The sequence below is a fragment of the Zeus faber genome, assembly GCF_960531495.2.
Source record: "Zeus faber genome assembly, chromosome: 22".
Classification (NCBI taxonomy): Eukaryota; Metazoa; Chordata; class Actinopteri; order Zeiformes; family Zeidae; genus Zeus; species Zeus faber.
The window spans coordinates 6284332-6309513 of NC_137209.1; the positions used below are offsets into that span (position 1 = coordinate 6284332).

At 44.7% G+C, this 25182-nt stretch overlaps 1 protein-coding gene across 1 annotated transcript in view; it reads left to right on the forward strand.

Moving 5' to 3' along the window:
- The window catches only part of stim2b (stromal interaction molecule 2b), a gene marked incomplete at both ends in the record, with an annotated part of 44599 nt that overhangs the window by 2981 nt on the left and 16436 nt on the right, over positions 1 to 25182 (forward strand). Inside the window, one exon of the mRNA XM_080023246.1 lies at positions 20010 to 20140. Within this exon, the coding sequence (XP_079879372.1) occupies positions 20010 to 20140 (131 nt within the window). The remainder of the gene's footprint in view (positions 1 to 20009; positions 20141 to 25182) is intronic.

Genomic DNA, 25182 nt, shown 5'->3' on the forward strand with positions numbered 1-25182 from the left:
ACTCCACACTTTGAAGGTCATCGAGATTTAGCGCCTGTATAGCATTGGCTTGTCTGACACTTGATGGTTTGCATGTGGAATCATGTATATCGTAAATCTACTTCATACTACATCAAAATGATGGGAGATACAAATTCAAAAAGGCACAGAATAGTCATGATTTCATACTTCTGCCATTCTCGTAGACGTTTGGCTCATAGAATGCATTGATAGTTTGGAGGGAGAGTGATTTTCGACGGGGCTCGCTCGAGTGGCGCTGTGAACGGGGACTTCCTCCCGTTTTAATGGCACTGCTTGTTTAGCTGGTTTGGCGTTTCAACAAACAAAGCCCTTCCCTCTGGCTAAGTGGAACATGGTGTTCTGAAATGATGCCCCACAAGAAGATATATACACATAAGAGTGGTGGAACTTGGTTTCACATACTGGTTGCATGAGTGCTGTGTGTTTGTGTTAGGTTGACACGTGTAGAAGTATACTGAGGTTTTTGAAATAACAAGCCAGAAATATCTAGAAAATAAGCAATTGAGCTTTTCTTTATTCAAATTCAATGGATTTCTTTGAGTCAAATAAGTAACTTTTGTAATTGAACCGCAGACTTTTGTTGTTCTTTACTCGAAAAGAAGACATAGGAAGACAGCTTGTTGTTGAAAGAATCCTATTTGAGAATATATATATATTTAAGGATTTAGGTCTTCCACAAATCTCTTCTGACCCATCACTGAGACTTTTCTTATTTTATGGAAAGCTTGTTAGGGTCTGGGAACAAACACTGCATGTTAGTGTGTTTTGGGGCCGAGTAACATCGCAACCAAATCAAAAGTAACATGGCTATCTCCGAAATGAATATCTGCGTTGAAGGGATACTCCAGTTTTTGGGGGGGAAATTGTCTTTTTGTCTTACCCAGATTCAGATAAGAATATCAATATCAATTTCATCCCTGTGTGTCCAGTACCAAGATAGTGACAGGCTGTGTGCTAACTGTAAGGCTGCAGAGGGGATCAACTAGCCTAGCTCCTGTGAAATTATGGAAATACACCTTCCACCATCTCAAAAGGTGAGTTATTTTAGCAACGCATCTTATGTCTTTATGATGAGTAAAAATTATGATGCACGGTATGTGTGAACTGTACCAGAACATTCCCGTCAACTGGCAACCCGATGGCACCAATGCTCAAGATCACGCACTTTTAAATAACTCAGCTTTTGAGATGATGGGAGGTGTTTTTCCCTAATGTCACTGGAGTTAGGACAGTTGTTTCCCCCTGCAGCCATTGACCAAATGCGAAAACAAGATGGCGTAGGCGAGTCCAGACGTCGTCCCTCTTGCTCGGTCTTGGCTTGCTTTTTTTATGTTTTGTGCTCCCTTCTTTCTCTTTTTTTCCAAATCTACTCTTGGTTTGATCACATACAATCATGCTTCTGAATGCTTCTGAATATCGGGAACCAGTTCTCTTATCACTTCATGAACTTTGGGACCGGTCCGACGTGGCCAGCGGAGACCCTCCGGAGCGCCAGTAGGCGTAATGGAGACAACAACAGGAACAGGAGAAGGCCTAAAGAACACAGAGAGAATTGAGCTATGGTCCGAAACAGGCTGGGAAGCAAGGCAAACTGTCCACCCTTGCCCAGTATCTTGCTCGCAAACGTCCAGTCGCAGGACAACAAGCTGGACGATATCAGTATGGATTACATTCGTGGATACATTCATTTGTTCGCTGAAACATGGCTGACTCCCCTTGTACTGGACCATGTGGTTACACCAGTGGAGTTCTTCTCTACTGTCCACAGGGACAGAACAGAGGAGTCCGGCAATACCAAAGGCAGAGGAGTCTGCTTCATGACGAACAACAGGTGGTGTGATCCAAGGAACGTTACTGTTCTCTCCCGGTCCAGCTCTCCTCACCTGGAGTGTCTGACCATCATGTGCCGTCTCTTCTACCTGCCCTACCAGTTCACATCTGTAATCATCACAGCGGTCTGCACGCCTCTACAAGCAGGCACAGACACCGCCATATCTGAGCTGTAGCAGGTGATCAAAAGGCACCCGTGGCTTCCTTCATAATGGCCGGTGACTTCAACAATGCAAACCTCACCTGGCTTATGCCTGAATTCAAACATACCCCAACATATTAATTTCCTCACGAGAGGAGGAAATACACTGGATAACTGCTACACACAGTTCAAAGAGAGCTACAAAGCCGTTTCCCTCCCAGCGTTTGGCAAATCTGACCATGCCGCCATTCACCCCCCCCCCCCCAAAATATAAACAAAGAATCCAAAAGGGAATCCCCAGTGATGAAAGAGGTCAAGCGTTGAAAACCGAACACTACGGTGACGTCGGCTGGGAGATGTTCCGCTTGACCTTGGCTGATTTCATCGAGTTTAGGTCTGCTAACTGACACTATCATCCCGACTGTCAAGATCGAGATCTTCCCGAACAGGAAACCATGGGTTGACAGAGCTGTATGATCAGCTTTAACAGCACTGCTTATAATGTAGGGCTGATTTCGAGCGATATGTCGGATTACAAGGCAGCTGCTTATGACCTGCGAAAGACTGTCAAAGAGGCTAAGCGATGATACAGGGACAAAGTGGAGGCCAACTTCAAAGAGGGTGACTCTGCTCACATGTGGAATGTACTACGGATCATCACAGACGTGAGGAAGGTCCTAAGGAGGGCAAAAAGCAGGAAAGCTGCTGGACCCGACAGCATCTCTAGCCGGGTCCTGAGATCCTGCGCAAATCAGCTAGCCCCTGTGTTTACAATAGTTTTTAACACATCCTTGGCCCAAGCCGTCATTCCTTCAAGCTTCAAGCGGTTCATAATCTTCGGGGTGGGGTGATTGTTCGAGACTAGATTCAGTGATCAACACTGCCTTCATAGAACAATCTGTTCTGAAAAGTCTGTCCTGAGCAATATATTATGTTGATCTTATTATATTAGAAATGGTTTGTCCCAAAGACTTTAAATTAACCAAAAACCACACTTATAATCTCTACAAGTACACCAGATTCAGAGTTTTTCCTTACTCTCTTAAACATTATCCTTGACCCTGTTTCCTAGTATTGCATGTATCAAAGTACAAAGTATTGTGTCACGATAGTAACTGTGCAATTGGGTCCACAACTTCTTCACCAACCGGGCTCAGGTGGTTCGGGTGGGTGGACTGACCTTCCGCTCACTACCCCTCAGCACAGGTGCTCCCTGAGGCTGCGTCTTGAGCCCCCTGCTGTATAACATCTATACCTATGACTGCAAATCCACCAACAGCTCCACCTCCATCATCACATTCCCAGATGTCACAGTAGTGGTAGGCCTGATCACCAACAACAACGAACAGGCCTACCTGAACCAGGTAGACAACCTGGCACAGTGGCACCAGTCCAACAACCTGACCCTGAACGTCAGCAAGACGAAGGAAATGGTGGTTGACTTTTAGAGACAGCAGGTCAGCAGACACACCCGCTGAAGATCAACAGAGAATATGTGTCAAGGGTCTCCAGCTTCAAATACCTTAGTGTACACATCAGTGAGGACTTCACCTGGACTTTTTACACCCTACATACACTCAAAAAATACAGACTCTACTTTCTCAGACAGCTGTGTAAATTCAACGTCTCATCCTCCGTCCTTAAGACCTTCTACTCCTCTGCTGTGGAGAGTGTCATGACAGGCACCATCACCGCCTGGTACGGCAACTCCTCGGCCCGCGAGAGCGATACCTTCAGCTGAACGCACCCCCAGAACACCTCTTCCCACTCTGCAGGACACCCACACCAGGAGGGTGAGGATGAGAGCCCAAAATATCATGATAGACATCTCACACTCCAACAATGGACTGTTTAGACTGCTGAGGTCAGGCAGACGCCTCTGCAGTCACATGGCCAAAACCGAAGAAGAGGAGTTTTTATCCTCAGGCCATCTGGATCCTCAACACACTCTTCATTTGAACAAAACTTCCACACATGAACATTTTTGCAATACTTCACACACTGTCTGTCTGTTTCTGCCACTGTCACTTTCACTTGCACACCAGGTCACTTATAACTGTAAATAATGTTAATGCTAATAGATTCTGGTGTGTGTGTGTGTGTGTGTGTGTGTGTGTGTGTGTGTGTGTGTGTGTGTGTGCTATATATGACCTTATCTTAAGATTTGTACAGTATATACTCTATGTATAGCTTCACCATGCACTAGTAATTTTATTAGATTTTACGTTACTGTATCTTATCTTATTTTATCTACTGATTGTCATTTTATTGATCCCTTTCCCGCACAGTGACTGAGCATCCCCTTTTCCTCAATTTCACCCCACCCAAATAGTGGAATACCACTTTAATGAAAGGGTTTGTTTGAAAAGGAGGATAAATATTTGCCTGTTTCCCAAGTGTTTGTTGACACTGTGTTTGTAATCAGTAGTGAGCACTGGAATTTGCATTTTGGGATACTTCCTGCACCGGGCCCTCTGTTGCATGGACTGCTAGATGGACATGCACACATTTGAAAAGCCAGGCCTTTCCCCCAACCCCAGCGCTTTAGCCTCAGAAGTAGGTTTGAGTTTTCTTTATGGCCACAGGTGATGTTGATGGGGTTCGAGACAAGATTCAGTGATCAAAACGACACTGCCTTCAGAGAACAATCTGCTCTGAATAGTCTGCCCTGAGCAATATATTATGTTATTATTATTATATTATAAATGGTTTGTCCCAAAGACTTAAAACTACCCACAAACCACACTTGATCTCTCCAAGCACACCAGATGCAGTTTTTCTTTACTCTCTTAAACATTGTCCTTGAACCTATTTCAAAGTATTCCAAGTATGTCTCAAAATACAAAGTGTTGTGTCATGATAGTGACATTTCTTGGAAGTTTTTGCGCTGAAGTTTTACACGACAACACAGACAGGAGGACAAAGACACCATGAATTTCACTTTTAAAGATAACGCATATCATAAGTGAAGTCGGTCAGTCTTAGAAACTGAGGCAGCAATGTAGCCAAATAATACAATCGAACATGCTAAATGCAACTTATATGACTAAAGATAGCCAATGTAAATATTGGTTCAGGAGTCATTGGTGGGATATAGAAGAATTGTGAGAGATGTAAAGATTCTCCCGGAGTCTGACCCCAAGCTGGAAAAGACCCACATCCTCATCGTGGAGGGCTTTCTGCTTTACACCTACAGACCTTTGATCGATATACTGAACCAACGGTATTTTATTTCCATCCCATATCCCGAACTACACTGTGCCAGACCCGCCCGGTCTGTTTGACGCTCACGTCTGGCACATCTACGTCAAACACAAGAACATCAGTTACCTTGTAACTTAAGTTTCCTCCCGGGTGGTGCCTACTAATCTTGAGTTCAAGATTCCAGACTCGGGCTTCATCAGCTGAGCATCTCGTCTGCGATGTTTGCCTGACGCCTTGTGTTTGTCCACCACTGGACAGCTGCCGCTCATCTCATACGGGGGTAGTGTGGGGTGTCGTGTGATCCACTCAATTGGGGCCCATCGCTGAGTAGAACAGAGCGTGCAGACCGACCTGGCAATGTATTTATAAGACCGCGGGTAATGTTTTCCGTTGTCCACGCTGTCGCTGTTGCTGTCGGAAGCGTTGGACGGTGGAAATCCTGGAAGCCGCTGAGCGCTGGCACGGATGGTCCCCCATGTCTGGAAGCTCACAACTCTGTTTCCTTGCCAGGGATCGGATGTAAAAATGTGTCCCCGACATGCGTTGAGATATAATTAACGATCTAGTTGATTTACTTTTGCATGTTCTGGAAATTGATGGCTCTTCCCTGCTTCATGAACCAACTAGAATGTATCAATACTTGATATCAAGCGACGTGTCATATATGTCAGATACTGTATTAAGAGATGTTTATGTTTTTATACTGTATGTCTACCATCATGTTCTAACTCCAAAACAATGGTCTAACTTTGTACTGTTCATTTAAAGTGAAGGAAGGTTGGTGCATCCCTAGACTGTTCAAAGGCTAGGCGTTATGGGACCAGTTGAAGTGAAGCATTTGACCAGGACTGATGATTATTTCCATGAATTCAGTCTTAACTCATTTCTCCTCAGAAGTTATGCCCAGCTCTGGTCCGATAACTGCCAAATAAGGTTAAAACGTACAACCATGATGTAAAACCTTCACAGAGGGTTTATATGCACGGGAAGATCTCATAGATAATTCATAATGACCTGACAGCGTTCGTAGCCTTTGAGCGGCTTCACTCACGCTCAGCGGGAGATGTAGGTCACACCAGCCAGCTGTGCGTTATTTCCTGCTGTGTCGTGTTTGCACTATTAGCACCACAGCAGTGGAAACAGTGGAACACACACACACACACACACGCACACACACGCACACAGCTTAGTGGGATCTTTTGTTGTCCCCCTGGGGACTGTAGGAGGTGTTGATACCCTAGCCCGCAACACAAGGGCTCCCATCTGTGTCCGCTATTTAAGGGAGGCGCTGGCTTTGGAGGCTGCACACGTAGCACGTAGTTGATGAAAGATGGAGCATGGAGAGTATATGTTTTTTTTTCTCTTTCCTTTTTTCTCTCCTTCTTCTGCTACTTAGACACTAGACAAGGTTCACGGGGGACTGCTAACCAACCTGTTTATTATGGTCAGATTGGGTGGGCGATATTGACGAAAATGAAATATCACAATAGTTTTGAAGAATAGCTCTTAATTGATAATTTGACAACTTTTTGGGACTATTGGTGCTTTCATGAGATATTACACACAATAAATATTTGTGAAGCAATCATTAGTAATGATATTATGACCAATCAGGTGGAGATATTGGTTAGAACATCTAGAGCAGTCTACAAAGTTTGGAAAATTGCATTACTTTGCTGTAATTTAGCCCTCAACACAACATTTAACTATATCATGATGTCACAATATCCATGTTATATGAGTTTCTCATCCCAGCCCTGTTTACAAGGAATGGTGATGTGCTTGTAGTCATCATTGTAACACAAGCCACTCAACAAAGAGGGTTGAGTCCTCGGCTGCAGACCTGACACAGCAGCCGGATGGCTATCTCTGCACTGACTGCTGCACTTTATTGCATTTGTAAAACATTGCTTACTTTATCGCATATGTCTTCTTGGTTTCCTCCTCTTTTCTAAGTCTTTTGTTTTTACTTTTCTTATTTATTTTGGTGATGTAACTGCACGTAAAGTCCTGTTGCTTCTCACTTTTACAGTACTTGGTTCTAAAGTGTCAGTTGGTAATATTGCAGTTTAAAGTGCTAATCCTTGAGGTTATTCTGATTACAAAATACCATTTTTGATACTTCACTACTAAATAAGAAACATTCATTATATTTGCATTCTGTTTTCACTCCTCTCTGTGCTCTTTCTGTTGTTGGTGGCGGGGTCTGCCTTTCTCGGCAATAATGCACTGATCAGACACACCAAGGCCACTGAAAACATTCCCACCACCTCAAGTGACCAGAAACACTTGCTTTGCCTTTCTTAGTGTCAGGCAGAAGCACTGACTGGAATTTTTAGTCAATGTTAGTCAAGTCCTCCTTGAGTCAATGTGTCCATTAGTGGCTTCCTATTAAAATTCAAGTAAAAGGGGTTATGCACACTCCATTTTTTTGGTGGTATTTTAAGTTTTATATGGGATGTGACCAGCACTGCCCTCATATTTCAGGGACTTTCCCTTGGCAGGGGGCACGCAAAGTGTCGGTCTGACCAACGGAGGCCGAAGTGCGGTGTGGATTTCTCTGGTATGCTCTCGACTCTGTCTCCACAAAAGTTCATGTTTCCAACCATGCTCATAACACATTCATTTAGCAGCAGCCCCTAATAACAGTGGTCACAAAAATCTTTCTGGAATAGATTAATTTGTAGGTCTTTTGCTGTAGCCCATTTGCTGTATACGTACACATTCGTATTAATCCTAGGCATTGTGGAGAAAGGGACGCAAAAGAGGTGTGTCACTAAAGACCAGGGCAACTATTTTCCCATGTCTCGGTCTGGCCTCAGCCCTCCAGGTAAGGAAGGCCACGGCGGGCCGACCGCTAATCCATCCATCTAAGATCCCCTCGTAGTGGTGTGTCCGGACCAACAGGTGGGTCCTTAAGAGCCACTTAGCCTCCCCTTGATCTGGTCCAAACTGGGCACAGTTCATATTACAGAGGAGGAACCTGCTTAGAGCAAGAGAATAACCTTCAATTTTTCTATGCCCCCCCCCCCCCCCCCCCAGTTTCCAGAAGCAAAGGAGGTCAAATGTATGTTTAGGTATATTGCTTGGGTCAACAATCTGCACTTCATTGGTTAAAGCTGTATTTAAAGAGACTTGTTTATTTAACCAAATAGTGAGCTGGTAACCCATATCACTGTGCTAATATGTCATATGTTTCTCGACCATCATGACCTTTGCTATCTGAGATGCTGCCATACAGGTATAGTCATTATTTGCTCTTTTGTTAGCATGGGAGTCAATGCACATGAATGTATTGGTCTTGGAACTGGAACATGTAATCACATTAAGTTAAATTTAAGGACAACTCATTAAAAATGCCGAATTTAACAGTTTCTTCCATTATATATCTAAAGTGTCACCAATAGCTTCTAAACCAATTTCCCTTTTGAGCAGCAGGCCGTCGGCACCAAGTGAGAGAATCCTGCCGAACAGGAAGTTCTAACACAGACACAGGAAGTCTTGCGAGCTGATAACACAAAGGGAAGCCTTCTGTAAGCTCAAGCTTGAAAAGACTTAAACTTGCAGCTCTGACCAAAGATCTCTCATGATTTCCCAACCTATCCAGGCTTTTGATTTGTTACTGTGTTCTGAACTGATTTGGGCCGAGGCGTTGAGATGCTGCTGCTCAGCGGACAGACTTGTCATTTTCATTAGTTAGTGTAGTTTTAAAGATGCCAGTGAATGACTTTGGAATTTGAAGTCTTTGTTAAACCCTCCTTCACATATGTAAATGTCATATTAGCGTTGCCTTGCTAGAGATGAAAGCAAGAACAAAACTAAAAAAATATTTTCTCTGACAGTGTCCCCTTGGGGCTTCCTGATGCCGCTAATGAAATGGAACTGGGTTTCTCGTACAACAAACGATTTGGGATCTAATGCACAGTGGTTAAATGGTCTTTGCTGAATAGTAACGATGGCATATGGTTGGAACTGCAGGAGTCGGGTGCAATAGTGTCAGTTGGCAGGAGGTTAGGGGGAAGCCTTGTATTCCACCAATTTGTGACAAGGTCAGAGAATACGTGGTGCCACTCTCCCCACGGAGGGAAGCTTCATCGTATCTCAGGAGCTCCGCTCTATTCCTGTGGTCACAACACACACAGACACTTTACTTCACACCTCATCCATACTTCCTGGTATACAGTACTGGACCTCTCTTCTCCTCAATGCAGTTCGTATTGGTTTTCTTGTCTCGTCTTGTTCTCCTCTCCATCTCTCTAAGGGTCTCTCCTGACACGAGAAGAATTAACCCTCATAACCAGAAGACCGTAAAGCCGTGGCGAGTGAACTAATTGAATGAACGCTTAGCCTCTTGTGCCTCATTTATCCCTCTCTTCCCTCTCTGCTGTGAGCCAGTTGTGCACACATCACACAACTCATGTTTGGGCTTTTAATATAACATTCCAGGGACACCCAGCTGCAAGGAGCGTCTCCTTTTCTGGAAGTTTTTAGATCAAGACTTAGTGGGCCTTTAGTGTGCTTTGCTGTGGTTGTCTCCCGCCCTGCCAACCCCTCACTTGCCCTCTTTCTGAGCAGAGGATTAAGGTGCCTGGGATGAGAGAAGGTATGTCCCTGGATGGATGGGTTTGGCAGCTCAAAGGTCAAGGGGTCCATTACTTATCTATTTTTTTTTTTAATCAAAAGCAGGACAGTGCAGGGGATTGCACTGTCAAATTCAGCATTGGGCAATTTTAAAGCTTTGTATGTCATGCTTTGCATCAAACCTTTGTCCATTATAAAACAGACAAATGTTTCAAAAGCTAAGGTCTCCAAATGCTCTTTGACTAAACACTTCCAGCAGATAGCGATGTACCGATACCTACCATCAGGCTGAATTTGAGTATTGGTGTCAAGAATATCCCCAATAGGGAAATCAGATATCAAGAGCCACCCGAAGTGGTAGGGATATACCATTTTCCTCAAATATAAACTGGTAGTCAAATAAAAACAGGGCCTCTAATAAATGCCGGCGGCGTGGTCTACACGAACAAATAAAAGCCAAATAAAGACTGGGGCACAAAGTAAATAAAAACATTGTTTTTGTTGTAGATGTATATCAGATCGGAGCAGATCACAGATCACTTCTTGGGGCAAATGCCCCGCTCTGCGTGCTTTCGCTCTCCAGCACTCCAAGCAGGAAAGTGCGTTCAAGGCAAACTCGGAAAACTGTAATTCCCCGTCTGCTAACCTTACAACTGCGACTTTTAGGGTAGCTACTACATCTCTCTTTTTTCACCATATATGTGTTTGCATGGCAGATTGAAGTTCGATCCAAAATTCATAATAAAATATGATTTAATATGCTTATTAAACAGCAGGAATTACATATAAAAGCCCGCCTCTAATATAAGCCTGCTTCCAATAAAGGCCTGGTACACTCTGCAGTTGAGGTAAATAGAAGCCCCCTTTACTGATCACAACTAGCTATGCTGGTCAAATGCGAAAGGCGGAGGTCACCATCAGCAATAGAGGCAGCATATAGAGGAACATGTGCATAACACATTGAATGACATATTAAGGAGCCAATATGCAACTTGATTTTTCGATGCAAAGGAGCATGTTAGATGGGAATGTGCATTGGAAAAAGCAAAAACCTGTCTGAGCTTTTACCATGCGGTTTGTGATGAATGAGACTTCTGGTCAGTTGTTGTCATTGGTAAATCTGGCTTTTGAGTTAAACAACAGAAATGAACCTCTGTTGTTGAAGAAATCTCTGTGTGTGTGTGTGTGTGTGTGTGTGTGTGTGTGTGTGTGTGTGTGTGTGTGTGTGTGTGTGTGTGTGTGTGTGTGTGTGTGTGTGTGTGTGTGTGTGTGTGCGCGCAGTATCACTCGCACTATTTGTGGTCCAGTGTCTCAGCTGCTTTGTGTTGGTGTTTGCTCACTGATGATTTTGCTGTAACACCACACATCTGATACAGCTGTCCACTGTGCCGCAGGGGACTGGGGTTAAGTGGAAGACCACCTGTTGCCACTGCCAAAGCAGCATAGTTTCAATTAAATTAGCTCTAACCCTATCGGTGACGGAACTGTCGTTTGTGTAGGCTGTGTGTAGTCAGATGAACGGAGGGATTTGGGTGAAAATAAAGAACCTGTATTATTCAGTATTTTTAAGTGAACTTTGGCTCGTGTGTTTACTGTTGCACGGATCGCTGCAGATCGGTGTCATTTGCGCCACCCTTGTGCGTACCCCTGTGACAGACTAAAACAGTTTCTGAATTCCTAACTGTTTTGGTCTAATGTGGATATGGACAACCTTTCGTTCTGTTCATAGGCGAGTCAACTTGAGATTGTCCCCGACCGCACTCCAAAGAAGACAGGAAGCTGATGCCCAGCTTGGATAGAATCCTTTAAGGCTAAACTTGTTATGCGCACAGGACATCTCTAAGACTGATATATTGCTCGATGATTGATATATTATTTTATAAGAAATGTAGTTAAATAGATTCACATGAAATATTTCCTAATATGCACTGTGACACATAAAATGAATGTCACACTTAATTCATGGTCACACTCTCTCATCATCCCACTGAATTTTGGGATCCAAAAACAGTCATGGCCCAAAAAAGGTCGTGAACCCCAGTTTTAAGACTAACCTGAAAACACATGTTGTGTCTTAAGCCAGCGCTCTCTCACTCTATGTATTTCTACCCCCAACTCTCTCTTTCTCCCTCTGTCTCTCTCTCTTTCCCTCTCTGTGCTTGGTTGTGGTATTTGTAGGCAGCTAATGATATTTGTGACTTCTTAATGGCTGCTGATGAGCTGAAATGGTAGCCTCTCAGGAAGCTTTATTTACTCGCTTTTAATACTGGCCCGTCAGCTTGACTTATGGCTCACGCCACATGGACACTCTGTACCGAACCCAAGTCTGGCATATACTGATGTCACATCCTCTTCCCCCGCCGCGACACCCCTCCCCTTTCCTTAGAATGTTTGGGGGCATCGCATTGCCTTATTAAACTCTTGTGTCTTCGGGGAGTTTTATTCTCATTTTCTGCCCGGTTGAGACACGTGGGCATGTGTTTAAGCACAGGGATTAGGGCGCAGTGGCCGTCAGATGGTCCAGGGGAGCAGGTGTCTCCTACAGTCTACTGTCTGGAGGGATAGATGGATGGATGGGCTCTGAACACAGTAACTCTTAGCACATAGGGTGCCAGGCAATAAACCCCGCCCAGTCCTTTATGATAACCTGCTTTAACACCCCACTTATGACTGCTACAACCAATAAAGTAATTGTAATTAAACGGTAATTGCAGCAGACTTAAATAAGCTTGTTTTGTTGTTTTTACAACCAATTAAAGAGATTGTCCTTCTCAAAAGGTCAAGCAATGCTAATCCTAATTACACTCAGATTTATCTATCTATCATGGTGGCATGGTAGGTCAGTAGTTAGCGCTGTTGCCTCACAGCAAGAAGGTTCTGAGTCTAACCCGACTGGAGCCTCTTTGCATGTCATCCCCATGTTCACTTGGAGTTTCTCCAGGTGCTACACACAATAAAGATACACTTTATTGATCCATGTGGGGAAATTTGTCCTCCGCATTTGACCTATCCTAGCTTTCTAGAAGCAGTAGGCAACCACAGTGTGGCACCCAGGGAAGAACTCCATATTTAGAATCAAAGCCTGAAAACCAAACAGAACTGTTCCATTTTTCTTGCGCCACTAGTAGTGTCGGTACAGTCGGCTGATGCAACTGAAGTTTCTCATATTACAGCTCACTTAACAGCAGGACAGGGAATGGCCGCTCTGACAATGGGAATTTAACGAAGTCGTCAAAGTTATCAGTGAATTTGATCCCTTCCCAAAGGCCCATGTTGATGATACGGCAAGGGAACCCACTCAATATCTTTCGTATTTATTTACCAAAGGTCTATCCCAGTTTAACAACTGCCTCTAAGGCCAGTGCTTTCTGGAAAACAGCCATGACAAACAAACATAACGTTCATTTTTCTATTTGCACACAGCACAAAAAGTGTTTGTTTGTTTGTTTTTCTGTGTGTATTTGTTAGAGATAAAGGTATTTGCGTTTGTCTTTCTCCGCGTTGGCGTGTCGGTGTCAACGGGAAGCTTCGTAGAGAGAGAGAGAGAGAGATGGTGTGTGGTGTACAGGTCCGAAGAGGCCACTGCTGCCCCCTTGGCTCCCCAGAGTCTCATGTCAAACCCATCACATCCTGCCATCTTAATTCCACACTTTCTCCGCCCCCCATCTCGCCCAAGCCCCCAGATATTCTTACAGTCGATCAGGCCACTTGCTCCCAGATGATCTGGGATCGTCTCATTGGGGGAGGTGCGGAGGGGTCTTGGTGCATACTAGTTAAATATACATCTACTGATGCACTTAGACACATCGTCAGTGACGGAACCTGGGGTCATTGGGTTTTCGGGTCTTTCAACGTCATACTCCCTCATCTGGGCGACCCAGCTGGGATTGATCAAGTCCCGACCTTGTCGAAGTAGCATATACCCACGAATCGCCCCTCTTGATCCTCTTGATCTAGAAACCTTCTCAGCTGCCTCTGGTTGTATTTGATGGACTTTCTCTGCGATCACCTGTGATGGCCAGCAGGCTGTATGCTTTGCAGAGAGACCGAGCTGCGAAGTCTCTCCCGCCCACCAACGTGCATGCCACCCCCGCCTGCGGCACTCCTCCACTAAGTCAGCGTACTTGGCACGCTTCCTCTCATTTGTCCCTTCTATTCGCTCCTCCCAGGGAACGATCAGCTCCAGCAGGGACACCTGTTTTGATAAATCTGAGAACAGCACTATGTCTGCTCTGAGGGTGGTTTCTGCGATGTGCTCTGGGAATTTGAGCAGCTTTCCCAGGCCGCCCTAATCTGCCAGTCTGGTGCGGTTCCAAAGAGTCCCACTGCCCCCTTTGGCTGGGGCTGGGGCTTGGGCTTCTCCCCTGCTCGGACAAAGGCAATCACCTGCCTTGCTGGTTGGAAAGGCTTGCTCTGGGTGATGCCATTGGAGATGGCTGGTCGTGGCGCCAGGTGTAGCTTCCTTCTCCCAGGGCTCCACATAACTTGTTCCCATTTCCCATTTCTGACTACGATGCCAGCCTGGGAGACTTTAGGGTCGCTGGATTCCTTGTACTGCAGAACCTCTCTTACATGGGTAACCATAAACTCCTCATTCAGGCTGCTAATGGGGAGCTTCAGTTTGTTCTTCTGCCCCTACAGAGAGATCCTACTCAGACTCAGTTTCTCTTTCAGTTCCGGAGCCAAAGGGTGGACAGAAAAGCTAGATTTTTGGTGGGCTAACTCCAGTATTTTTTGACCCAAAGCTTATTCTTTGATCATTAGGGGTCCATATCGAGTCCATCCTGAGTGATTGGCATCAGATCCATATTAAATGGGGCAATCACGGTCGCCCAAAGCTATTCCCTCAATACTGGATCAATTATCAAGATTCTGGTGCCATTCCCTCGGGTTGACTCCCAAAGATTTGGGTTAAGAAATACCAGAGTAAACGAGTTATCCTTTAATATGTAGGCTGTGTGGCCAATAAACGTAATAACTTTGTCTGTTGACTCAGCGGTCAAAGCAATATAGAAGTTTTGGAAAACATTCGGAGACTGTAAATGTTACCTACCTTGATATAAGTCCATATACCACCACTCATGTTTACCAGTAGCTTCTGTCTGTAGAATGGAGATTTTGTTTTTTCTCCCTTTCTCCATTGACTTCCATTGCTTTTGCAAACCATGTCTCAAAACCATGCTTCTAACTAAAACATGGGACAGGACATGAAAGGCTGTCATAAAATGCAGTCATAAAATGGAATGTACGATCATCGATAACGTTTAAAGGAGTCTACAGTCTACCTTAAGAACTGCATCTACATTTGCCTGGGCATGAATGTCGACTGCAGTGAAAAGCATCTTGACAAAGGGAAATACATGTTTTGCTGCAATAACTAGAAATTCTCGCAGAGCAGATAACAGAATATACAAAATGATTCCAATTCAAGAAAAATTCCTGCTTTAGAAATAAAAACAAATATGAATATCTTGTTTAGAAAATGCATGCAATCCAAAAAATAAATCAAAGTATTTTTCTGTATGTAACTCTATAGAATCTTGAGCTCTTCTGTCGTGATATCCACGCATAACTTATTCATGGATGCCATTAACCCGATGCGATTTATAACACCTGTATTTTTTTCTGTTACTATGCAGTTATTAAGTCTCATAACGATCACTGCTGGTATTTTATAGCAATAGCTACCTGGTGTCAATTGCAGTTTAAATGGACACATTCCAGTTCAGTAATTTGTTCAAAGTGGCACATTTTTAATTGTTACTTCTTCATGTTTTTGTTCCTTACCATTGTCAGACTGTAAAATAAGATAAATTCATAAATAAATAAGGCTAAATTGATTTTTTGAAGTCCCATCAAAAATCCTCGCAGGCGCAGGATCGTAGATCATCTCCGCCTGTGTTGTCAGGGAATCACATTCGTGCCGACGCAAACCCTAAAGACAACGCGGCCCAAAGTAAGTCTTTTCTTCATGTAACATTTCCCCCAAACTGTTTTTGTCTTTTTGATACAACCATAAAGGGAAGTACTGTTAAAAAGCGCTCCTTGCGGGAACGAGTCCAAGATGGGGGGAGGTAGCACGGTGTCACCGCTGATCAAATTAGTTTTTGCGTTAGAATGTGGAGGAGCTAATTTTAGTTTTTTGTTTTTTTTTTAGCTCAATATATTCCACGCTCCCTGTCAAACCATCAAAGCGACTGAAGAGGAGCGCCGTACATCTGACAGGAGACTGTTTTTCTTAACTTCACTGATGACGTTCGCTGACATTCACCGTCCAAAGGGACAGCGCGCCACCAGGGAATGGGCAAATTGTTGTTTTTTTTTTTGGTTTTTTTTTAAGACAAAAGAATCTCCGAATAACTCACCTCACATAAGGGACACAAAAACACCGTCCCCGTCTGCTTTGGGCTGTCACCTGCTTTACACAAAGCAAATTTAGCGAGGTGTATATATTTGTGCCTGTTTCCGGCTGACAGGCGGCCTTTCATCTGAAGATTCTTTTGAACCTAACTCTCGTACTCTTCCGACTGTTGCGAAGTGTACTTCGACGTGCTTATGTGTTTTGTGTGTGTGTGTGTGTGTGTGTGTGTGTGTGTGTGTGTGTGTGTGTGTGCGCGCGTGCGTGTGTGTGTAAGCAGGGGCGACCTCGGTCATTGTCCAAATGCGAGATAAGCCGCATCCTGACAACTGGGAGCCCGACAGCGTTTAAAAATAACTCAGTGCTTTCCGATTTTTGCCCTCTATTGGGACTTCTATGTGGTTAGGGTCACTTCCTGTCACATGGACCCCCCGCCGCCTTGCAAGCGACCGCTCGCGCTCTACATGCAATACGCCCCCGCAAATAGGAAAAGTAAGCAGAGATGGAATGTGCTGCTTTTTGACTACTGGCACCGCAGGGGGTGCTTTGCCTGATCGCTGTCACGGAATGACACGTTCTCGCTTCCCTCAGAAGACGGCGGACGATTAAGATGCTTAATGAAGGGTTTTGCACAGGCGGTTTCAAAGCATTTAGGGCGCACGCCTGTGTGTGAAGAAATTAGACAAGATGAACAACACGGGAATACGCTTCTAACACGCGAGCGGTAGCTGTGTTTGACATATCAGCCGAGCGGAGGAGTACAAAAAGCGGTGAAAAGCGGCCCCCAAAATGAAATGGCTTTCACAGCTGCATTGGCACTCCAGATATCGTCTTTATGTGTGTTGTTAAAACATAGACGGAGTAATTGTGTACTCGTTGAAGTAACCAAGAAGCAACCATTTGCATAACTGATATGTAAATTGAGGACAATGCAATCAGCACTGGTCAAGCCAAGCAAATGCATTATGTAACACAGTACTCTCACGTTTTAGACCAGACGGACACGAAATGAAAAGACAAAACATCCCGGCGAGTCTCATGTGGGTAATACGGAATTACCTTACACAAAAGTAAGTTGGCCACCTGTCTTTATGGCTACCATTTTTTTATTTTTATTTTATTTTTTACAGACCTTCTGCCAGTCAGTGCTGGTCTCGACAGAGGCATCCTCCCCGGTGTCCTCTCATCCAAACTTAGACCGGGCTCGCCTCCAATCGAGTGTCTTCGTTCGCCTCCGGGTTGCCAAGTGGCAACTCTAGAGCCGACGTGTCATGTCTTGCACTGGGAAACAGATCCTTCATGAGAAACCCACAGAAAAAACTACTGTATACTGTATATTACTGTACTTATGGTAGGGACTGTAGGGGCCTTCTGACGCCTCTATTTAAAACTGTACGGACAGAGATTGTTTTCAATGTGGAACTAGACACCTTGGAGCCGTTCTTCTCCAGAAATGTAATATTTGATGGGATAGTTTAGAATATAGGGTTAGGGTTAGAATGACCGGGAAGTAGGAACACTCATTTTGAATTAGATACGTATTTTGTGAATTATGTAGTTATTATTTAGGTTAAGAAAATAGAATAAGTGAAATAAGTTAAATAAGTAAAAAATAAATGAGAAACAAGACAAAATTGTCAATATACTGTACACTGAGCTTTGAAAGGAACTACAACATAGAACAATTGAAAATGTACAATAAACCTCAAATAAAGGAGAAACCAGAAAAATAACCCTGAAATAAACAATGAACAATATTTGGCAATATACAGTAGTCATAACGATAAACGATAAGAATAAATGTAAAGGTAACAAATAATAAAATACACCTAAAAAGATGAATACGATAAAAAAAAGAAAAATCGAAAACAATGAACTGGCAAGGATATTTTGTTGTGATCATTTAAACTGTAATGTGTCTGTACTGTGTAATCACTGCAAATCTACCTGATGCGTCATATCAAGGAGGAGAAGAAACTTCTCAAATGATAAGATTAGATTTACACCAAACACATCACCAAAGATTCTCTGTCTATATGTATTGACATATTTATATATATCTTCGTATTCAATCGTGGATCGTGGATCGTGGATCATGGATCGTTTTCAATCATGCGTGCGTGCGCGCCCTAAAACGTCTGCCAAGCCACGACAGCCGCTTGCCGCAGCGGTCCCGTTCAAGCATGTTTATTCCGGATCAATTTCATTCCATCGATTTGTAGGATTTCCGATTGGATGAAGGAATGAACAAATCGGGGGTGGGGGGTTACGTCGACGCGTATCTGCTTGCGTATGTACACGCTGAGGATTTCCGCCGAGAGACTTTGGCGACGGGCCAGGCTCAAACTTACAATGGCCTCCTTTCCCATGTGGGGAGGGGGGGGTGGAGATTGGCGGGTGGAGGAATCTGAGTAAAAAACAAAACAAATGGAGGGGGTGCCTGGGGATGCCTGGGGATGTTCCAGGAATGACACAGGACACAACAGAAACCAGCAAGAGGCCTGACCGCGTGCATTTGTTCAGCAGTTTATTGGTCAACCTCGTCGACCCCGAGTAGGTTTGCGGAACCTGGACGCCTGAATACTGACGTATTCTTTCACTCTTTCTTCAACGCTTCAAATTGTGAAATTTCTCAACCTTCAACGGGTAAGTCAATCGTTGCTTTCGTTTTTGCCCTTTTACTTCTCATTTTATCCGCATTTGGAGCCTGTTTGCTTATGAACGTAGTTAGATTAGTTTGTGAGTTTAGCGTTTATTGTTTGTATTTCACACATCAGCTTCTGGCTTAAATACGACGCGTTTTTTATCGCTGGAATGAGTAATAATCTTTGAAAACATTGTGCCTACCCACAGCAGGGAGGCAGTGCCGGTTCTTTCTCCGTGGCTCCGAGGGAGAAGCCAGGGACGGCGGCGGTGGGTTCGTCCCATTAACCAGAGGAGGATGCAGGAGATTTCCACTATCTATAAATGTGTATTCATTTGGCTGCTTCTGGAATAAAGTGTTTTCTGATTATTTTTGTTATCGGTTATTTGTGGTTTGATTATTAAATGACGAAAAACATGCAATGGATGTATTCTGGTTCATTTGATAAAACATATTATTAGCTTAATAATACCTTATAAATAAATTGACCAATTTCTCTAATACACAAATCTATTGCTTGAGTCGGTTTGAGTGGAGTGCACACGTAGTGACTCCAAGCAGCACGGAGACCGTTCTGCTTCCGTGTTGCTGACAGCTACAGTATACCAGACCAAAAGAGTAATTAAACTACTTCCCCAGTATGATGTAAGTCTATTCCTGGAAGTGATATTTGTGTCCCTGCTTGAATGATAATATTTTCTTTCCATAAATGAGGTTTAATTTATTTGGGGGGGGTGTATTAGTTTGTTCATTTAACTCAGTAATCCATGTTAGGATGGCACATCGGTGACGTTATATTTGTGGTTGATGCATTCCAGGCTTGGTAATTAAATATTGTCACTAAATACATCTTTTGAATGGACCTCTAAGGGAATGTACGCCCGTCTTAACACTTTACGCCAATTCAAAATAATGCGAAGCTTTGGACACATGATCACATGGGTCTGGGTATTCAATGAAAGATATATATATATATATATATATATATATATATATATATATATATATATATATATATATATATATATTCCGCTTGTAAGTCAGATGAGCGTGCAAGAAGTCGCTCGTCAAACATTTGCCGGCAAATGAACGCGGATAAGGAACAATTGCTGGAGGCGAAACGTGTTTGGCTCTGACACACAGCGTGCCGCCATGTGACACGCTGTGCACACACCACCTAGGACCGGCTTTCGAGTCTGGCCTGTGACCTCTTTGCCCTGTTTGCCCAGACCCCTGCCTCCTGGTGATGCCACCGTGCATGGGCGACGCCGACCGCTTCAGCCTGGAGGCCCTGCGGCACATCCACAAGCAGCTGGACGACGACAACGACGGAGGCATCGAGGTCAACGAGAGCGTCGAGGTGAGCTCGGTGCATCGTGCAAACAGCGCTGCCGCGCCGTCTTCTCGGCTGTTTATCCATCGACTCGCTCTTCGACTGCAGAACTCACAAGTCTCAACCCAGGGCCCTTTGACAAGAATGCTTTGACGTATGAATGACGTTTGTATTTTGTACTCCTAAATGTGTCGTGCTGGTGAATTTGGGTCTGGTTTCACAGATGTCCGGGATAAAATGGAAGGTTTTTCACAGTGTTGGACCACCAAGGATGGAAAACCAAATCAATGACGGACTGCTGCATTTACTATCCTTGCTAGCCCTGCTAAAAGTGTAGAACTAATCTTTATGTTTCCCATCTATATTTCCACTTATTTCTACCGTTTAGCAGCTATAGCGGAGTCACAGTCAACATTCTGGGCTGTTAACACATATACAGTGGATCAAAAACCATTTCACTGGCCTGAGGAGCAGCAAACAAAGGGATGGCGGGGGACATTTTTGCCGCTATAAAATGTCTCAGCATGGGGGGTCCGGCCCTCATGTGACACTTTAAGCGTTCAACTTCAAGTTGTTATGAGCCCATGAGGCTGTGATGGAATCTTCAAATAGGGCGAATTGCGTTGCATTGCATCCTGCCGAATTTGTTTGATCACTTCATATCGAGCAACTTCAGGAGGATGGAATGCAAAGCAATTCAATTTGCCTGCGTGCATGTGTTGAGGTCTTGAGTTCAAGAGAGGGACAGAAGGAAAGACATTGAAAAGTACCATGGAACTGTATGAACACCTGAGACTCACTTTTGACCCCTGTGCAGCCCTCTAATCAGCAGCCCACTCAGGACCACGTCCACATTCTGTGTGCGTGCGTGCGTGCGTGCGTGGGAGCAGTTCTTTTTCAGCCGGCGGAGGGGCGGCACCTTCGCTCCCAGGCTGCCTTGTCTTCTCAGGGGAGCTCCAACGTCTGTGATTCAACTCCTGTTTAAAGAGCTGAATCACTGAGGTGTGTGTGTGTGTGTGTGTGGGGGGGGGGGGGGGGGGTGAGTGGGTTCGGAGTGTGCATTTGTGTTCATACGTGTGTGCGTTGTGACACAAGACACCGACTCCGCCCCCACCCCATGCGCTTCTGTTGGGCTTTATAAGGGCAATAAGATGAATCTATTTCTATTTACGGCTAAAAGACCAGGTTGTTCTTGGCTTGCCTTCATAGCTGCGGATTTTCAAGCTTCTTCACGAGGCTTTGGTGACACGCAGGGGCAATGGGGCTTCGGTATCCGGTCAGAATCAGCAATCTATACTATAAGTCTTTACATTAGGGAACGTTGAAGGGGATGATAAGTAATATTTTATACACCCGTCGTGAATTGAGTGTGATATCGCTCCCTCCATGGCTGCTGGGACTTCAAGCTGAGAAAGCAGGCAATCCGGTCGGGCCGCGATCTGTTTTTCGAGGAAACGCCTTTCACCCCCAGATCTGCCGATTCTCTGCATTTAGCATTACGAAAACAGTATTTTTTTTTTCTCGGGTTGCTTGGGATTTGCTCTTGCTATGATGTTGTAAGCATATGGAGGTCTTAGAAGGAGCTTGGAATTTTAATGAAAAGAGCTGGGGGGGGTTTAGCCTGGTCTCGCGATGATGAGTCATGTGCGACTCACTCTGCCGTGGTGACTGACCGAATTTCAGTATTTCAGCCAGTGCCTCCTCCTCTTGTTGGGCCATGATTTGTCCCAAGCAGCAAGTGGAGGGGTCCTCACCCCACAGCAGTCCATGAGGGGTGAGGACCCCTCCACTTGCTGCTGAAATGCGATAAAACCTAACCTAAAGACTAAGCCGATGGTCTTGTTTATAATATACAGGACGCGCATTGCAGAGATCCTTTGACGGTTCGGCGGCACGATGGTGATCCAACCTGCGGTCGCGTGCAGGTGGCAACGATTTCTTGATTTCCTGGCTGATGATTCGAGGCCTAGGATGAGAGGCAACGGATTTGCAGGAATACCGTATTTGCATTGCCGCGGCGAGTTATTTCCGAGACATTTCCCTTCATGCAAAGCTCGGCGTTGGGAGAAACCGAGCGGCAGGGACGTGCAGAAGGTGCATGCTGGGTCCTTGGTCTGACATGAACCTGTGACCCGCGCCCGAACCCTGGCACAGAGCTCAGTCCTGAGAGTGGGAAGTGCCCATGTGGTTGAGCCTGACCAATGACATAACATAAAAAAAGAGAAATTACTGAAAGGACTGCAGGACGATGTCCTGAGAAACTTACCACTCTGCTGCAAGTTCTCATCCAGCTGAACTGCAATTCAATGGAGCAAACGGTTAATCGTAAAAAAAAAAACATGTTTAATCTCTTTTGAGAATTTATTTTCCATGCCATCCAAATCAACTGGCCGTTCAGAGTGCCAACCAATAAAAAAAGTAAAAAATCTTCTGCACTCCTCAACTGACTGTCTTCCTTTGGTTATCTTCCCACCTTCTCCTTGTCTGTTCATCCATTTGATTTCAACACGCAGGCGCCCGAGGCCACACATCATTCATTTCGTCTGTGTGTCGAAATGGGATTTCAACGGTGCCAATAAGTGCCTCAACTTCTGTAGGCACTCAGGCGTTCTCAAATTAGAGACGCACAATACCATTGTTTTACAACGTTGTATTTGTCTCGAATACTGGCTGATTTGGGTGATTGCCAATATTGAATGCAAACGAGCCTTTCGTTATACTGTACAACAGCTTTAAATTGCCCGATTGTAAGTTTGCAAGTTTGCAGTGGATGTAGTAAATAGCAAGATCGCTGATTTTGAATGGTGTCAAGTGTGTTATGTTAAGTGGGCAGTGGCTCAGTAGGTAGAGCGCTTGTAATTGGAGCTTTGCCGGTTCAGTCCCCGATCTCCTGGTAGCATGTTCTGTTCCTTGAGCAAGACACTTAGTATTAGACAAAGGCATCTGCTCAATCACATAATGTAGTGTTGTTTTTTGTGCTTTAGATTATAGGCACAATCAGTATCATTGGATAATTAGCGGCAAATAGAGACCCCCGTAAGGAAGCCACAGAAAGACACCAGAATTGCGTAAAGGGTTCTTGGCCGTAGCAGCTGAACGGTCCACGCTTGTGATAAACAGCGATTTCGAAGCCGCGCCATGTCACGGTCATTTCGATCGATCAGTTTTACACTAAACTGTCCGTGAGTTCTACAAATGGAGCAAACGACGCCATACAAGAGCAGAACATCCACATCCCGTCGGTGCGGAGCCGAGCTGCAGGGGCAGTTTTATGACTGCACGAGCGCCGGGGATGCACGGGTATCGGGTTTGGTGACCGACACCGTGCCAGTGTATTACTCGCAGAACCCGATACCGACTTCATGTGACATAGCTGCGACGAGCTCACGTTTCAGGTTCAATATTTCAGTGGCAGATTCATGCTCTGTCTAATTTAGCTTGAACAAAGCGATGATTAAGTTAATTGACAAAATGAAAAAAGGTTTTCAGCGTTTGTACTGGTGCTCGGGATCAGCGGATACACAAAAATTGTTCTTTGCAGTCCCAATAATCCTTCATTCCAGTATCCGACCTGATATTCCATAGTGTTTATTTGGCCCGTCCCTAGATTTTTTTTTTGTTGTCAATTTTTTCAGCTATTTTATGTTAATCACAATATTGATTGTGCATTACCATTTTTTTTCTTTCTGGTTGACTGTTAGGTTGATTTCATTCATTTGGTAGTTTCATTAGTTGTCTTTCCCTCCGTCTATCTGTTTCATGCGCAGGGTAGATTTAAAAAAAACGACGGGGACGGTTTTGTCTCCAAAAAGTGCTTCAGATCAGCAAAAAAACCCCAAAAAACAGAATTTTTTGTTTTTTTTGTTCCCCGCGGCTCATCCTCAAGCAAGGGAAGAAGTCTGTTTCCCTCCGTGACTTCCTGGGCACTCTCTGGGCGTTTCTTCTCCTCCAATTTTTTTTTTCACACCGTGACTCACGCAAGGAGGAAGAGCCGCTGAGTCACCGACGTGTTGTTGCCGTCGCGCTACGCTGTGTGTGTGTGTGTGTGTGTGTGTGTGTGTGTGTGTGGGGGGGGGGCCTAGTTCTGGGATGAGGCCACGTCGGTCGGTGTTTGGGATTCGCACCAACCCGAAATCCCTTTTTTCGTAAAATGGAGACGAAGTGGGGGGCGTCCGGCGGGAGCGGCAAACGGAGGGCGCAACGGCCGCGTTGTTCGGGAGGCACCTACCTCTTTCCTTCGTTCCTCTCTCCTCTCCACCCGACAGAAAGACTCTTAAGTGTTTTCCTCCGGCTGGAAAGACACTGCACAGTAGGTGGTTCCACTGGCGCTGACCCCGGCTCTGGCCACGCTCTGACCTTAGATTTACAGACATCTGTCACCATCGCATCAACCCAAGAGCATTAAAGGTTAATTAATGAACCAGTTGAAGGTTCAGTGGACGTTTGCCTTCAACGAAAAAATTCCATTCTAACAAATGACAACTAGACCCAGGTCACTGCTACCCTCAAAATAAGCCTTTAAGCTTGTTTATTGTGAAATTGTATGTTTATTTACATTTTTTTTTTTTTATTGTTTTTTGACCATTTTTGGGTTTATATGTATTGTTTATTATTCGCTTAATTTGCCAAATTTCTGGCAAACTCCTGATTTTTTGCCAAAATCTATCTATCTATCTATCTATCTATCTATCTATCTATCTATCTATCTATCTATCTATCTATCTATCTATCTATCTATCTATCTATCTATCTATCTATCTATCTATCTATCTCATCACCCTCAGTTGAAGTTGAAGTTAGGACTAAGAGGTACATAGGTAGTCCTTAGACCTCTCTCTCTCTCGCTCTCGGTGGGCCTTCCGCGGGGTTTATTTGACCGACGTCCGGCTGTCTGTCAGCGAGGTGGGCCGTGGGGGACGGCAGGTGCACGTCGGCGGGGCCGCACGCTGTCCCTCGGCCAAGGAAGACGCTCCGCCAGATCGGATTGCAGAGCTTTGACATCCCAAGAAGCCCCCCAACCCGCGTCACGGTGGGACGAGGGGGCCGCAGGGTGTCCGGTGTGCTTGCGT